At 42.0% G+C, this 18271-nt stretch overlaps 1 protein-coding gene across 1 annotated transcript in view; it reads left to right on the top strand.

Moving 5' to 3' along the window:
• The window catches only part of LOC108797078 (polycystic kidney disease protein 1-like 1), a 125299-nt gene that overhangs the window by 44432 nt on the left and 62596 nt on the right, over positions 1 to 18271 (top strand). Inside the window, exons 19-22 of the mRNA XM_018568644.1 lie at positions 1125 to 1245; positions 8661 to 8744; positions 10388 to 10566; positions 14757 to 14991. Coding sequence (XP_018424146.1) covers positions 1125 to 1245; positions 8661 to 8744; positions 10388 to 10566; positions 14757 to 14991 — 619 coding nt within the window. The remainder of the gene's footprint in view (positions 1 to 1124; positions 1246 to 8660; positions 8745 to 10387; positions 10567 to 14756; positions 14992 to 18271) is intronic.

The following is an 18271-nucleotide window of genomic DNA, read 5'->3' as shown; positions in this document are numbered from 1 at the left end:
TGCCCTGAGGGAGCTCTATGTCCCAGTAGAGCCATATATATATATATATAGTTTTGGGCAGGGGAGCCGCCCGTGTGTGTGCAGATGGCACAGTAGAGACAGAGAAGGGAATTTATCAAAACTTGAGCAGACACATTCTGGAGCAGCTGTGCATGGCAACCAATCAGCTTCTCCCTTTCATTTTCAAATCTTAACTGGACAAACTGAAGAGAGAAGCTGATTGGCTGCCATGCACAGCTGCTCCAGTTTCTGTCTGATCCAGTTTTTTCTCCCCAGAGTGATTTACAGAAGGCTGGTGCATTGGAAGGCATAGGACCAAGCCTGCCAACATGTAGTCGCTATGGATATCTGTCAGCTTCCCCTAAGGGTGGAAGCAAAGGAGGGAAGGAGCAACACTATCTTATGGGACTACTCACATCCCTGTAGGATGCAGGACTTTAGGCAATACCTCTCCATTGGCTCTGGGCAACACCTCGATTGATCTCCTCTCTGCTGGTAACTATTCCTGTGTGCTTGAACAAGTAATGTATAGTCATCAGTGAATGGGATGACTGAAGCCTGTATTATATTGTACATAAGAAGATGTTTAAGTAAAAGTTCAAAAGGCTCTCTGTGTGTGGAGTGATCCTTCCCCCAACCTCTAAGATGGAGGGGTTTCTCCTGGAGTGGGCTGGACTGCTACTGTAGCAATGTAAAGGAATGTATTTGGGGAGAGATCACGGCAATACTGGCCATGCCAGTCACAGGGTGCTCTCAGAGGTGGGCTCTGCCATTAAGGGGCGATGTGCTGAGATTCCGCCCGAGGCCATGAGTACTTTGAAAGCCCTGTGTTCAAAGTATTCCAGGGGATCTGAGCCACTACAAAGGTAGCCAGAGCAACAAAGAGTTAATGCCTGGTGCTGCACGGCTGAAAAATATTGAAATGCACACAGCCCAGCACGCGACCACCGCTGGGATTAATAGGTGGATCCCACCACACAACACAGACAGCAGGAGGGGTCAGTATTAACCCATTTCTATGCTTGCATGCTTCTGGTTTGGAGTTTTACAATAGTAACATAGTCAATGTTATAAATAAGGGCAATGTTGATTTACTAACGGAGATTTTTTTTTTTTCCACACAGAAACCCTGTACAACTATTTAACGAAATCACAACAGAGGATCAGTGGTGGAACTGGGGCTTAAATGTACTACTTGACCGCCTATACTGGAATAATTCACATAATGATATATATTCCAGAGAGGTAAATTCGTCATTAACCTTCAACAACACCTTACAACCATTGTACAGCTTTTTTTTGTCCAGACATCTCACCCTCGTTCAATTCTCGTTCAACTAGCGCATCATGCACAGACAAATGTAGTTCACAATTAACATTCGTCAGCACCACTAACTGGACGATTTTCATTGATCGAAAGTAAAGATTTGTTTGAGCATGTGCAGTTTTCATCTTGAGATTTTTCAAGCCTGCTTGAACGACAAAAATCTGCTAGTTGCATGGTAATTGAGGTTGTGCACTTGCCATCAACTGGCAGATTTGTGGTCAAAAACGCGACCACAAACAAAAATCTCCAGATAATTGTAAGGTGTATGGGCACCTTAACGAGGTTGATCTACAATATGCAATAAAGAGCATATTAATGGAACCCATTTACTGCAATAACTGGAAAATGTCTTTGAGGCAGACTGAATTAAAGAGGTTTGCTGTAAATGTAATGGCCTGTTTCCCACATCTGCAATTTCTTGTTTTAGAAAACTGACCTTTTGATTGTAAACTGTAAGTGCAGCCAAATCTTTTTCTCTTAGTTTTGGATAGAGTATAGGTCAGGGTTAGAACCCCTGTTTTTATTGCTATCCAGGGCTCTATTACAGAAATTTAGCCTTACTTCCTATCATGACAGATAAATTCCTTCATTTCCTGTCTGGTAAAACACTAACAATAACAGACACAAATAAAAATACCGTTGCTGGCAGGGAAGGACGTGAGGCTCAAATTTCACTAATGGAGCCCAAATAGCAGTAAAAACACAGTAGTTGTAATTCTTCTCTCTATGCAAAACTGGAACAAAATGTTATTGACTTAACATACAATTAGTTGATGCTAGAAACCCTTACAGGTGTCTGTCAAGATGGAAATATGGGACATATTTTTAAATGTGTGCATGCTCCAGGGCAGTCATCATTATCCATCTTTCACTACTTGCAGCACCTGATCTACACATTGTGAGAATTAGCTCCAAACAGTAGTGCATTAAAGACTCATCCACTCGCTGAAATCTTAATTTAAGGGCTTCCTTGCCCACTCTTTTTTTTACAAAAAAATTAGTTTTTTTATTGAGCATAGTGAAACATACAAAATATGTCAGGTAGCTCCAGAATGGGTTACAAAGTACATACGTGCATAACATGCTTGATATCGAAGCTCACTTGAACATATTATAAAGTATGTGCTCGGACAACGGTCCGACGTGTGAAAGCGTAGTGTAAAACTGGCTCTGTCGACAACCCAGCATACAAAGGTAGGCTTGTGGCGAAGCTTGTGCTTCTGGGGAAGGCGTAGTAACTGAAGTTGAATATCAGTAAGTATTTAATTGATAGCAAGAAGGAAGAAGGGAAAGGAAGCAAGGAGGCACAGAGTAAAAGACACTAGGTGTTCCTTGCCCACTTTTATTAAATGAAAGTTCACAAAAACAATGCAATTACCCTCGCAGGGGTTCTTTAGCATCTCTTGGCAACACATGCACATCCAGCCTCCATGCTTTGCATTTGCAGAACCGCTGCTCCAGCCTCAGACCTCAGGCCACTGTCTGTTCCTCCAGACAGTCTCAGTCATGTGCTAACCTGCACACCTGTTTTTTTTTTTCAACCCGCAGCACCCTGCTGCACTGGACTCCACTCTGACTCCTAGAGTTTTCTTGTCTCCCAGGCGGAGCCCTGAACACTTCCCAACACCTTTGTTTTAAAGGCTGTGCACATCTGTGCCATCAACAGGCCCTGGACATTATCAAAATATGGACTCTGAATTGGAGATTACACAGTGGCATTGCAATGCACTGCCACAACATATAGATAAAATGTAACGCACTCTCAAATGTGCTCCCTATCTGAATCCAATATGTGAAACTTAGCATTTGCTGTGTGGTATACAATTGTATCAAACTTGTAGTGCCTCACGACAAGTAACAAAATGTATCCATTAAATCGTGGTAGCAAAATTAAATACTTGAACAAGATGATATTAGTCCATGTTAGTCACACCTACACAATGCATATAAACATCCACTTGTGATTAAATATATCATGCAGCATAAAGTGAATTGTGCCTCCAGCACAAAGGTGAATGTAATTAACCAGTAATTAAATATTCCTTTGTGTTCCTTGTAATCTCTGTGACGATAATGGGGTTTGAGTCTACGGCTATTAAATATAGCATTCTCTTGTCCCTCATTTAGGCCTTGTTCACACCAAATGCAGAGCAGATCTGCTCAGGTTTCTGCAGTGGGTTGTGCCGCGTTTTTGATGCGTTCTGGGACGTTTTTGGTTAAAAAAAACAAAAACTTTTTTTTTAGTTTATAATGGGCTTTCAGTGTGTTCCAGGGCGTTTGCATGCGTTTTTGATGCATTTGCATGCAATCCCGAGCAGATTCAGAGCAGGTAAAATAGGGCCTGCTGCAGTTTTTTTAACCTACTCTGGACCTGCACGCTGCAATGTGAACTGGAACAAAAAATACAATTGGAATACATTAGACGCAGTTTTGATCCGGTCTACAACTGCTCTGCACCTGCTCTGCACCTGCACTCTGCACTTGGTGTGAACAAGGCCTAAGTCATTTGCAGGTCACTTCACATTCCACAGAACAGAGATCTGCTTATCTGGCCTGTGATCGTTATTGCCCAGCACTAGTGAGAGTCCCTAATAAAAGGCATGTCACCAGGCACTCATCTGTTACCAGTGGACAAGTTGATAAACACAAGCAGGTCTGGTAGAGTTAATGACCCAGGTGACCCTACCTTCACCCACAAGTTGTAAACCTGAGTTACAATAACAGCTCCATTTCATAATTTGGAATTGGGCGGTGATATTGTAAAATAAAGGCGTGTCCCTCCTGCTCTCCCTCCACAGCCCTGCCCTAGGGGCCAGCTCTGTGACACCTCCTAGAGGGCGGACAAAAGGATGCTGCCGAGGTAGCTAGAGGGGCTCTTGTTTTGAAACATCAAGAAAGGAACCCCAGCAACATCAAGAAGTCTTAACATCACAGAAGAGTTCCCTTTAATCTCTAGACATCATCTGCTGAAAGCTTGCTTGAAGAAGAGCCCTTCAGACCTCTCTTTTGCTTATTGAACTCTGAACTCTGTCAGAAGTCCTAAAACCAGGACTGTTAAGTATTCACCTTTTATTCCCTTTTATTTTACTGTTGTATATACATTTTATTTAGGGGTCTATTCACAAAGCAGCCGAGTGAATTTTCTATTCTGACATCGATCGTGTCAGAATAAAGAAAAAAAGACACTGCTGTGTTTCTCTCCTTGGCGGCCGGGAGCGGGAGACTCCCGGGGCGCCAGGGAGAGTTTGCTGTTTGGAGATCAGTGTCCCTGGTAACCAGGGACGCTGATCTCACAGCAAGTGGCCGGAGCCTGCCGTAAGATCACGACTGGCTCCGCCCAGCTGTCAGAAGCAGGCCAGGCCGCTCGTCCAGCTTCGGCTTTCAGCACGGCTCAGCCGAGCCAATGCATATGCGTTCGGCTCGGCTGAGCCGCTCGGCCATGATCGGGAGCTGTACGGGCTATTGTGAATAGCCCGTACAGCACCCCTTCGGTTCTACTGAACAGAAGGGGTCCTGGGGCCGAAGCTAGCCGAAGGTGGGGCCGAAGCTACGGCCAGATCCTTAGGCAGCTTCGTGAATAGACCCCTTAGTCTCTTTTTATTAATATGTTTTTCTGTATATATCAGTCTGCTGGCCTAAGATTGTGTCCCGCGAGCTGGGAAATCTCTGTGCAGGATGAGGCTGAGAGTGGTATCTCCACAGCCTTGTGACGCCACGCTCGGTTCAGAACTGTGTATAGGCCCAGCGTACGTCACAATCTTCACCTTCCACTCCCAATAGAACAAGCTCTCTTCTCCAGATATAAATATGGATGTACCTCCTGGATCAGAATAATTTTAGGGTACTGTAGATATTAGATTTTTTTGAACTTTGGTAAATGTAGTAAGAGGGAACATCCAGAGAAAGATAAGTGTATATAAGGCAATGAGTGATGTTGGTTACTATATCCCATAATTAACATGGTGCTAGGATCATGTCTTATTTTCTGATTATTTGATGTGGCTTCCAATATACCATTCCCATTTAGATAGGAGCTCCTCACTGTCTTTCCTACTTTTCTTATTTCCCCTTATATAACATCTTTGTCATAACCCTTATTACAGAATCTCTCCTTCAAAATTTTTGCCTGTTGTTCATAATGTTCAAATTTAGTACAATTTCTCCTCAATCTCGTGAACATGCATGCCCTAATTTGTGACAGAAAACGATGGGTATAACAATGAACTGTATGACCACTGTTTGACCACTATTATAACTGTTTGACCACTGCAGAATTACATCACATGGAGAGGTGAGAGTTAAGGTGCCCATACACCTTATGATTATCGTACGATTTTCGTATGCGATCGACTTTTCGGCCGATAATCATATGTGTGCATTGCAGTGTCCAACCGACAGTACTGTACAATAGTACGACTTTTGACGGTCAAGCATGTTTGAAAACTTTGCTAGATCGTACGATTTTCGCAAGGTTGCTGGTGTTTCTGTCCGTCAAAAGTCGTACGTGCTACACTGAGCTTTAGCTAATGAAAATACGGCAAATCAATTACCGCAATTCGTCCAGGTGCTTTTCCTTAATTACAGCTAAACTAATCTTGCGATCATCGGGGCATCATGGGGCTGCCGTACGGAAATCGTACGACTATTCGATCATCGGACGAAAAGTTTCATCGTAAGGTGTATGGGCACCTTTATTCTATTGGGAGTGGAAGGTGGAGATTACAAGGAACACAAAGGAATATTTAATTGCTGGTTAATTACATTCACCTTTGGGCTGGAGGCACAATTCACTTTATGCTGCATGATATATTTATCGCAAGTGGATGTTTATATGCATTGTGTTTAATCCAGTCTCATCTGTAAAATTTTGGTTTTCCCATTACTTTCTGCCTCTGTGACAATGTTCAGTAGGACAAATATACAGAGAATGAATCTTCCCAACAGTGACCCAGCAATAATAATAATAATAGAGCAGTTGTAAACTTTCCACTCTATTCAAAACTAAAAAAAATGGCTTTAGATACATTTTAGAGGTGAACTTGTTGAAACATGTTGCATGTTTACATAAATTAGCAAGAATGTAACCTTTATTTATACAGATAGCGTTCAGAAACTACTCAGGGCCAGTGCACACATAGGCGACACTCCACCGCGCGACAATCGTGCACGGATTGCCATGCGGTCAGAAGTCGCCCAGGTGTGCACCGATCGCGTTGTGGGTGCCATTATTTTCCAATGGCACCCCACTCGCACCTTGCGGATTGCATGGTTTTCCTTGTGTGTTCTTGTTCTAAGAGTACCTGTACCCCTGTATATTACGGTCCAAATGCTTTTTGAATGATTCAACACTCTCAGCTGATACTACTGGTTGAGGCAGCGAGTTCCAGACCCTAACCGCTCTAACTGAGAAGAAGCCCCTACGCCCCTTGTGGTTAAATCTTTTCTCCACCAGTTTTAGGTGGTGGCCTCTAGTTCTAGTTATGGAGTTTTTAGTAAAAAGTTTATGGCCGATGTTGCTATCCCCATTGAACATCATCTAGCCTTGTCTCATAGCTTTGGTCCTCCATCCCCTTAATTAGTTTTGTTGCCCTTCTCTGGACTCTCTCCAGCTCAAGGACATCCTTTCTGTGTATTGGTGACCAAAACTGGACCGCATACTCCAGATGAGGCTGAACTAGTGGCAAAATTATCGCTTTGTCTCTACAGTACATTCCCTTTTTTTAAAAACACAGTACTCTGTTTGCTTTGTTTACGGCGGCCTGGCATTGCAAGCTATTGTTCAATCTGTGGTCTACTATGACCCCCAGATCCTTTTCCATTTCTGACTTCCCTAGGGGAGTACCCATTAAGTGTATTCCCCTTGCCTATTTTAACCCCAAAGTGCATTGTATAAGCTGAGGGGGGCACTTTTCAGCAAAAAAAATGGGCTGAAAAACTCGGCTTATACTCGAGTATATACAGTACTTTACATTTATCAACATTAAACCTCATCTGCCGTATAGTTGCCCACTCCCCTTACAAGGTCACAAGGAAACAAGCCGGCAGCAAAAGTAGTGTAACAAAAACACAGATTCCAGGAATTAAGAACCAGGATTGGCAAATAGGAATCAGGTCTCTTAATTAAAGGGACCAAACCCCAAACAATGCATTGGCAAATTGCTGTGCTCAGAATAAGGATTATAAAGCCTGCCGTCCTAATTGACAAGGTTAGGTGTGAGAATTGTTAATGCAAGTTTGCTTCATTGGTACTTATTAGACGAGATACTATGGGGGAATTTATCAAAACTGGAGCAGACAAAATCTGGAGCATGGCAGCCAATCAGCTTCTCTCTTTAATTTTCAAAGATTCCCCCATATGTCTTTAGAGCGCCACATCAGATAAATAGCTCTTAGCTCAGGCTGAAGTTTCAGCAGCACACAGAGACCTTCGTTTTATTCTAGGCAGCACTGCGGGACCCAGTTTGTACATTTTTGGGCTGATGCTGCCCTCTCTTACCCTACTGGCCCACAAAGGCAAATGCAGCTGTGGTGCCAAGAGAGCCTATGAAATTAATAGAACTGTAACATAAAATACAGCAAGATAGTGTAGTGCATATTCCTGTAGAACACAAAGCAATGCCTTACCCAAAACCTAATGTGCCTTTTTCGGCTCTTGTCAGTAAGGAGTGCTCAGAGTACCTAAGTAATACTCCAGTTGGGTAGTAACTACAGAGGCGCACAGATGGATTGAGCTGACAGTGCATAGTCTGCATATTCATAAGCTCAGGACATTGGGGGGGCATACTTATAAAGCAGTGAATGTGACTGTTACCAAACATTCGCTGGTAGTAAATAATCACTCTAATTTAAAGCACATGCTCCAGGAGGATTCACCTTCAGCGAATGTATGGTGTATGTCATATTCACTGTTTTATAAACATACCATAGATTACTGACTGCCACATGGTGAGATAAAAAAAGAGACAGCCAAAAAAAAAAGTCCTAGATGGGTAAGCTGTGTGTCTATGTAAGGAGTAAAGGGTATGAATATGCAAACTACTACACACTGTGACATGCTGTTTACTTAAAACACCACATTTATTTATCAACAAAATATTAACATGAACAATTTGATTAATTGTATGTATTTATGGCTTATTTACTTTGTTTTGCATCTGCTGTTTTTTTTCTTCTTTTGTAGGCTGGACCAATGCAATCATTTTCTTTTCTTACAGTAAATAATTTTTATTATTAGAAAATATTACTTTACTCATAGATCTAACCAAATGCATTTATGGCTCAATCAGCTTGCTTTGCATATGCTGGACTTTTGTTTTCTTTTGTCTTTCTGCAGGTTGGACCATTAGAAGGGAATTATTTTCTTACAGGAGCTCCCATCATGAGACAATTTAAATATGTACATAGATCTAATCAAATGGTAAGAACATAAAATCAAAGCATTGCACACAGCAGTAAATTACTTTGGAAACGTTAGAACCTCGCGTTATTATTGCTGTATTTGTCCTGGATGGAGAGACTTACCCTCCTTTTTGTCCAGGTTAGTGAAGGGCCGAACACCCCCCTGTTCGGTTCGAATTCGAACTTTAGAACATGGAAAAAGTTAGGCATATCTATAGTTTATTCAAAATTTAGAGAAAAATATTTTATCACCTTTATATATTATGTGCGTATATATTCCTATACATTCCTATATTCTACTCAGTTGATATCTTATAAATGGTAGGCTAAGATATTAGGAAAAAATAAGCAGATAATGTGAGGTGACACTGCCAGAAATGCCCTTACATAAAGACAATAAACTAACAATCACCCTGTGCTATCTTTTTATGCATGATACTATGAGACTTTTAGTGCACTGCAGGTTTTCTTCCATTATGTGACCGCATTGCATCACATACGCTAGCTTAACGCTTCAGTCATATCCCCTGTTATTTCAGGCAAACAGTCACTACCAATACTTCATTAGGTCCAAATATATTATTATGTATTTAGAGACACCTTAAACAGTACTACTAGTGGAAAAAAATGTATACTAACAAGTCATCAGTGGGATGGCTTCCCCATTCAATTGGTAGTCAGTGGGGGAAAGAATTCCCTTGGTGGTCAGTGAAAAAGCTTCCCCTTACACTAGTGGTCATTGGGAACAATTGCACTTATATTGGTGATCAGTAGGAAGAATGCTTTATACATTGGTAGTCAGTGGGAAGGATGCCCCTATTATTGGTGGTCAATGGGCAGAACTGCACTTATATTGGTAGTCAGTAAAAAAGAATACCCCTTACATTGGTGGTCAGTAGAAAGAATGCTCCTTTACAGACATCTCATGTGTCAGTGGAGTCAACAGCTTAAAAGAGAACTATGGGGTAAGTGTTTCCCCATAGTTCTCTTAAGGGTCACGGGAGGACATATACCAGCGTCCTCCCGTGACCCAAAGTTCAATATATCGCAAGCTACAGCTTGCGGTATACTGAGACCGGTGCAGCCGGGATGGATCCACCAAGCTGCTTGAGGGACAGCAGACTCTGCCTATCTAGAGGCAGAGCCAGCTGTACCCACCCACTCCCCCGTCCGTTCCTCCAGTCAGCGCTCGAGGATCGAGGCGGGAGGGGGGTAATCACTGTGGGGAGCCGTGACTGACAGTCACTGCTCTCTGCAGGGAGTTGATCGAGAAGTGAGCGAGCGACGGTATGTGTTCGCTCACTTCCCGATCTATTGAGCCGGCGTGTGACAGTTTCATTGTCACACGTCAGCTTGAACTATGAGGAAGAGTGCTTTTCACTCACCTCATAGTTCATCTTTAATAAGCAAGAGATGAGATGAGATTCTTCGATGGACCCACACTGCTGGCTCTGCTGAATGATCGTTAGGCAGGAGATCAATCTACCTCCATGATGAACCTCCTTATTAAAGTCCCCAAGTTGTTTTTTGCTTAGATCATGTTTCACCGTCCAGGATATTTAATAGACAGGATGCATATAAAATATACTGAACAAAACTGACCACATGTAGTGTACTTGTGCACTGTACTACTTATTTACTAAAACTATTTTGTTCCTACAGATTTCTTATTTTATACATGGAACTCCATTTTTTACTTCCTCTGATGACCTGTCAAAAGAAATGAAACATAAACTACATACACAAAGACCCACAGAGACTCCAGATCAAATATATTATCAGTGTGGCAAAATTCAGTGTTATAGAGACCAAGGATCAGTAATTAGTCTTGGCAGATTAAGGTACATCTAAAAAAAAAGTTTATAAAACATTGTTTGTTTTTTATACATTAGGAGGACACATGCCTTTTGTAATTCATAGACAATTGGCTTATACTGCCATTTTCAGGAGGCTGGGACAATGGCAAACAAAAAAATGTTATGCCAGTCCCTATATATTCCAACCTTCAACCACCATACCACAGTTGTTTGCAAGTGTCCTAGGAGGTTGGATGCCTTTTCGTCAGCTCTGCTGAAATAAAGCCATCTTATTCTTGTTTTTTTTTTTTTTTTGTTCCTTCAATCAAGATAGTCGTGTGAAGAAAAAAAAAGTACACCCTCTTTGAATTTTATGGTTGCACGTTACAGACTTAAAAATCATCTGGTCCTTAGCATCTGGTCCTTAGCATCTGGTCCTTAGCAGGTCTTACAATTAGGTGAATACATCCACAGATGAACAACACATGATGTATTATACCATGTAATTAAAATGTAACATAAAGCCAAAATGGAGAAGCCATGTGTGGAAAAACGAAGTACACCTTATGATTCAATAGCTTTTAGAACCACCTTTAACTTGAAGTAATCATTTTCTATATGACGTTGTTGTGGAGGAATTTTTGCAACGTTGCTTCAGTTCATTGAGGTTTGCGGGCATTTGTTTATGCACAACTCTCTTAAGGTCCTGCTACAGAATTTCAGTTGGGTTGAGGTCTGGTCTTTGACTGAGCCATTGAAACACATTGATTCTTTTCTTTTGAGCCATTCTGTTGTAGATTTGCTGATATGCTTGTGATCATTGTCTTGTTGCATGGCCAAATTTCGGTCAAGCTTTAGCTGCCAGGCAGATGACCTCACATTTGACTCTAGAATACTTTGGGATACAAAAGAGTTCATGATCGAGTCAATTACTGCAAGATGCCCAGGTCCTGTGGCTGCAAAAAAAAGCCCAAATCATCACGGCTCCACCACCGTACTTGAAAGTTGGTATGAGGTGTTTGTGCTAATCTTCTGTGTTTGGTTTTCGCCAAATATAGCACTGTGCATTATGTGGACATAAAGTGGACAGCTCCACTTTCGTCTCGTCTATTCAAAGTACCTGGTTCTACATGTCTTCTGGTTTGTTCCAATGCAACTTTGCAAACTCAAGCCACGCTGCCATGTTTTTTTTTTAGAGAGAAGATGCTTTCCCCTGGCAACCCTTCCAAACAAACCATACTTGTCCATTTTTTTTCTAATTGTACGGTCATGAACTTTAACATTTAACTTGCTAACTGAGGCCTATAGAGTTTGCATTTTTTTGCAGTTTCTCTGAGCATTGCATGGTCTGACTTTGGGGTGAATTTGCTGAGACGTCCACTCCTGTTCACTAATTGTGAATCTTCCTCACTGTAGAATGATGGACTTTAAATTGTTTGGAAATTGCCTTATAACCCTTCTGAAATTAATGGGCAGCAAAACTTGCTTCTCTTAACACAATGCCTCCCCGGCATTGTGTTAACACACAACAGAATGGTCCAGACCTTCAAACATCTAAAACTTTAGCTTTTATAGAGGTGGTCACCCTTGCTGATGATTATTTAATCAAGGGCATTTGATTAGCAGCACCTGGCTGCTACATATCCTCTTAATTCCTATGGAAGCAGTGCTGTATCTTCTGTATTGGATGGCAGGCTCAAAAGAGACCCTGTCACCTCCGAATTATATCACATAGGGGCTTGTTTATCCCTGTGTGATAATAATAAAGTTAAGGGGAAAAAAATAAAGTGATACAAAATGCAAAATAATAAAATAAAAAAGGTAAAAAAATACAAAATAATAAAATTAAGTGTTAAAAAGGTAAAAAAATAAAATAAAATACAAATGAAAATAAAACCAACCCCACCCTCCCACCATCTGCATGCAAATAAACGCATGCAAATGCATTGTGTTTGTGCTGAGTGCTGTCCTCATGCTGCTCTCAAACATGCACAATGCACATTAAAGGGTAAGTCCGAGCATTCATTAGTCAGTGCAGTCAGGTGACCACGATGACCAATGAGAAGCGCTTCTTGGCACAGTCGAATACGATTTTGGTTAAAATCATGTTTTGTATCCGGACAAATATAATCATACAGTTACAGTTCTTCATAATTATAAATAAACTGCCCTAAAATCATTAGTCTGTATTGTTTTAGAAAAAAATTCTCATGTCCCTTTAAGAAAAGTATCAGTAATTGGTATCGGGAAGTACCTGAAGGAATACTTGGCCCTTATTACCATCTCTGGTTTAGATTCAAAGTGCTCACAGTCTTCTCCTTAAGAGACTGTGTTTCAGCAATTACCAGAGTTACACTGAATTCTTGATAATCTGATTAATGCAGTATGTTCTACTCTGCAATTAGGATCAGCCGGCTATTCTGGGCATTGTATTCTGGGCACTTACAGCTGCAAAGACCTTCCCAATACATTCACTATGTAAAATGTGTGTAAAAAAACCTATGAAATCATGGCTCCCTAGTGACAATGTAAATGAGTTTTCTTAATAGTCCATTGAGGGACACACTTCTGAAGTATTCTGAGATGTAGGTTATGCTGCTGCCTCCAGGAGAAATGGACACTGGGCAAAAAAATGAATCCGGGGACTGTCCCCAGAAATCTTGGAATTTCCGCCTCCAAGTGATCACTGCTGATCTTAATAAGTGACTCCTTCCTCCCACCTCTGCGGTAATACCTTATTGTTTGGACTCAATGTTTTAATTCCAGGCCAAACTCTTTACGTTTCATTCTCCCATCATTCATAAAATCTTTGTTGATGTCACAGGTCCCGTCTTTCTGTGTTATTGACCTTATGTACTGCTTGCTCACAAAACTTAGGTATGATAGTTGGAGGCACTGGCAGAACTACCAGGGTCGCAGCGGTCCCATTTGTGACTGGGCCCTGGCGTTGCGCCACTTGGGGGGGGCCTGAAATAAAAAAGAGGGCCTAGCCACGATAACCGCTGACATTGCATTTTCTGAGGGCTTTCATGTTTTCTTCAACCCCTCTACGATCTTCTCCACATCATGTAACCCACCTCATCTCCTGGTCAAATGACAGTGACATCACTGGAGTCTTTTCCATTGTTTGGATCAGACAGCGTGAGTGTGATGGCTGCAGCCGGCTCTGGGAGTCATGCAGTGAGGAATCTCTTACTTACAGTTCATGAAGTTAATTGGGCAGCTGAAGGTAACAGCCAGGAATTACTGTATTGAACATATCTCCCTATGTGATCGGCTCAGCAGTGGTCTATGTTCTGTACAGACATCAGAGGAGTGTTTATATAATGACCACTGTAAGTTCTTATATAGGAGGGGTGTGCTAACATCAAGATGTGTTCCCATTAGTAACAATCACAAGCCTCTTTTAATTTCAGAGCTGGCCTTTTCAATGCTATGGAATTTGATTTCTGTGGGTAAGAAGAAATGATTTGTTAGTTCCCTTTACTCACATAAGCCCAGATCCCTTATACATCTCAGAATATTAGCATGTGATCACTCACATTATGTACAGTGACTGGTGTTTTTCACCACTGGATTAACACAGGTCACAAAAAACAATTGTGTCTTTTTCACACCATAACACATGTGTGACGTGCGGTGTGGAAAAATTAAGGCACTGCAGTACATCACACCACATTGCTGTGTGGAGACATGAATGGAGTGTACCCTTTGCAAGCTGCCAATAAAGTTTAAAAAAAAATGAAACAGTGCCCACGCAAAACTGCGACTGGCACACCCTGTTCTGGGCCCAATCAGTTGCAGCTGGGGCATTCCCTGCCCCACAGCTTCAAAGGGGTGGGTAATGCCACTGTGACCACTGATTTGGCCTGGAGGGGGGAGTGTCAGTCACAGCACTGGTGGAACTACCAGGGTTGCAGAGGTCGCCCTGTGGCCCCAGGAACCGCTGGCATTGCCTCCCCAGGGGGCCCTTCATGGTTTCTTGCACTGGGGCCCTGCGGTTTCAAGTTACGCCTCTGGTTGGAGGTGAGGTTATACAGAGGCTGGCTAAATGTCCTTTGTTTGCCGGTGTCCCAACCTCCTGAAGGTCGCAGTATAAACCAATTGTTGGACTTTACGATTGTATGGTGAGTACAAAAATCTTATTTTTTTAAAGACTTCAGGTCAATTTTCTTCAGTACATATGCAATACTTCCATTTCAGAATATTTTCTGTCTTATTTCTTGACTCCTCAGAACTGAAGCCTATTCGACATTACTGAAAATGAGAAATCAGAGGTGGATAGAAAGAGGAACAAGTGCCTTTGCTGTACAGTTTGTCCTTTATAACCCTCCAACTAACCTATTTACAATGATATCACTACTAGTAGAATTGCCTGCTTCAGGTGGTATTGTTACTTCTTCAGCTATAGAATCTCTAAGAATTTACCGCATCACCAATTTACTGGATTATTTCATTATGGCATTTGAGGTACGGTAATTTTTTTAAATTTTATTCTGTTAAATTACAGAGCTACAGGAAGTGTCCTAAAATGTATTTGTATTTTCAGTTTAAACATGTTGTGGTTGTTATGCTCTGGACTACAAATCCTAAAGATGTAAAGCTTATCCCCAGGACAAGCCCAAACGTAAAGCTTGGCAAAACTTTAATTTCTATTTTTTGTTGTCTGTTCTGGCAGTAAAGCTCAAGGAGATTGACCCAGTAGCATTTAAAGTACTTTACTTGGCGAAAATGCTGCATGTACAAACTTAGTTACAGGAAAAACAAACATAAACATACAGACTGCTACAAACAATCACATGCACCCACTACACTATCATTCAAGTACATGTAATGGTTCCTAAGAGAGAAAACACTAAAATAGTACTTAGTTTAGAGGCTGCATATTCCATAAAATCCGTAAAGAACAGAACTTCTTGGCACTTAAGCGTTTGCAGGAAAATGGCTTCTCGTTGCAGTTTCTGGTGGCGAAGTCCTTTGTTCTAGAGTCCACTCTTTGTCAGAGTGATGTCCTCTCTTGCTTCTTCTGAAGTCCATCCTGAAAGTTTGGACTGCTGGCTTTTATTCAGAGAAAATGTCATCCCACCTGTGGGTTGGGCCCCTTAAGATTTGTATAAGAGCGAAATACAACGTATTTCACTTTCCCACCTCTAGGTGGCAGCAAAGCATCAAGAATTGCCATCAATAGTCAATGGTGAATAAGCCTTGACCAATCGAGACGTGATTCTTTAGACAAGGTTTCCCCATAACACCATCCCATTGTGATATGAATAATGGGGAAACAATACAGGGCAGCCATACCCTTGTCAACAACCAGTTTGGTCTGTTTAGAAGGCACCTTCCATTGTGAGAAACCCACTCTATGTCAACAACCAAACAGACCCTCTCTTTTGCAAATCTCCTGTGTGTGTGGGTCTGAAACATCCATGAGCATTCTCAAATATATACATGTATGTCCACATACATAAATATTCCGCGGTCAACTGTTAGTGGTATTTTAACAAAGTGGAAGCAACTGGGAACAACAGCAACTCAGTCACGAAGTGGTAGGCCACGTAAAATGACAGAGCGGGGTCAGCACATGCTGAAGTGCACAGAAGTCGCCAACTGCCTGCAGAGTCAATAGCTACAGACCTCCAAACTTTGTGTGGCCTTCAGATTGGCACAGCAACAGTGCATAGAGAGCTTCATGGAATGGGTTTCCATGGCCGAGCAGCTGCATCCAAGCCTTACATCACAAAGTGCAATGCAAAGCGTCGGATGCAGTGGTGTAAAGCACGCCTCCACTGGACTCTAGAGAAGTGGAGACGTGTTCCCTGGAGTGACGAATCACGCTTCTCTATCTGGCAATCCGCTGGACGTGTCTGGGTTTGGCGGGTTGCCAGGAGAATGGTACTTGCCTCACTGCATTGTGCCAAGTGTAAAGTTTGGTGGAGGGGGGGATTATGGTTGTTTTTCAGGGGTTGGGCTTGGCCCCTTAGTTCCAGTGAAGGGAACTCTTAAGGCATCAGCATACCAAGACATTTTGGACAATTTCATGCTCCCAACTTTGTGGGAACAGTTTGGGGATGGCCCCTTCCTGTTTCAACATGACTGCGCACCAGTGCACAAAGCAAGGTCCATAAAGACATGGATGAGCGAGTTTGGGGTGGAGGAACTTGACTGGCCTGCACAGAGTCCTGACCTCCACCCGATAGGACACCTTAAGGATGAATTAGAGCGGAGACTGCGAGCCCGGCCTTCTCGTCCAACATCAGTACCCGACGGAATTCAGTATAGAGAAGGGAAGGAGGGGCCCATGATCTTTGTATGCCGCATCTGTGCAACATGATGAAGGCAGCATTTTGGCATGTGCATGTATGATTGACTGTAAATGGGTCACTAGTGTGTATTGATGACCACTAACAGAATAGGATGAATTCTGTATAGAATTCAAATATATTCATATTAGGGATGTTTCTGGTGTGAACTAACATTTAAATTTTTTAATCGGATCAGCCTTCCGGGGAACTGGGAGTAGCTGTGTTTGACTCTGTCTGCCAGGTCCCATGTCTCCTCCTACTGATTCCTGGTGCAGGCACAGCTTGAGTCCTGACCTCAACCCGATAGAATACCTTTGGGATGAATTCGAGAGGAGACTGCAAGCCAGGCCTTCTCGTTCAACATCAGTACCTGACCTCACAAATGCGCTTCTGGAAGAATGGTCAAACATTCCCATAGACACACTCCTAAACCTTGTGGACAGCCTTCCCAGAAGAGTTGAAGCTGTTATAGCTGCATAGGGTGGGCCAGCTCAATATTGAACCCTACGGACTAAGACTGGGATGTCATTAAAGTTCATGTGCGTGTAAAGGCAGGTGTCGCAATACTTTTGGAAATATAGTGTATATACATGCGCAACACAGTGGTAGGTGAAATTAGATGTGATGCAGTGGCTCAACTTGGCCTGGGTGTTTGATATGGTCCTGCAACCTCTTATAAATCTATTTGCAACTGTGTTGACATTGTAGATCCTGATGTTAGTATTGCTACATTGCCATGCAGGTGCAGAAGTTTCTTCCTTAGTGTGCCTTCCTGCTGGTAAGAAAGCAGGATAATTAAAATGTTTCCCTTCATTGTTTCGATTACATATAAAAAAGCAAGATTCTCGCATTCGATCCACGGTATGGTGGGACATTTTAAACTTGATGGCAAACCTCTTTAGATAATGTGCGGGTAATGAGGGACTTTAATCCCTTGGCATTTTGGACCCATCTACTGTATACACTGAGCAGTAGGGATGGGTGAGTCAGCCCGGGTTCGATTCCGTAGGCGTTTATAGAATGCTGTCCGGAATTCACAAAAATTTACTTGTCAGTAAATCCATTTGAAGTGAATTCTACCTATTTTCAAGACTAATAGGCAAGCTATTGCCAAAAAAGAAATGGGGAGCTAGGCACTGTCATAGGGGACATTTAACAAAACAAAAATATTATTTTAAAAATAACATTCTTTTGGGGGCAACATGGAAAAAAGACCAATCATTTAAATTACATGCTTGAGAGATTCCTTTAAGCTGTATGTGGTGTTACTGAAAAGTGAGATTTCCAGGGACACCGGATTCTGGCATGATATATTTTAGTTGTGTGTTTTAATGTTTTATGTTTAGCTTGGCTTAAACACAGCAGCAGCACCTAAATCTAATTCATTTGAACTTGGGAAAAAAATGTTTTTTTAAGTGGTTTTACCTGTGACACCTGATTATATATAT

The sequence above is a fragment of the Nanorana parkeri genome, unplaced genomic scaffold (assembly GCF_000935625.1).
Source record: "Nanorana parkeri isolate BGI_ZX_2015 unplaced genomic scaffold, ASM93562v1 scaffold1223, whole genome shotgun sequence".
Taxonomy (NCBI): Eukaryota; Metazoa; Chordata; class Amphibia; order Anura; family Dicroglossidae; genus Nanorana; species Nanorana parkeri.
This window is presented reverse-complemented; position numbering and strand designations above follow the sequence as displayed.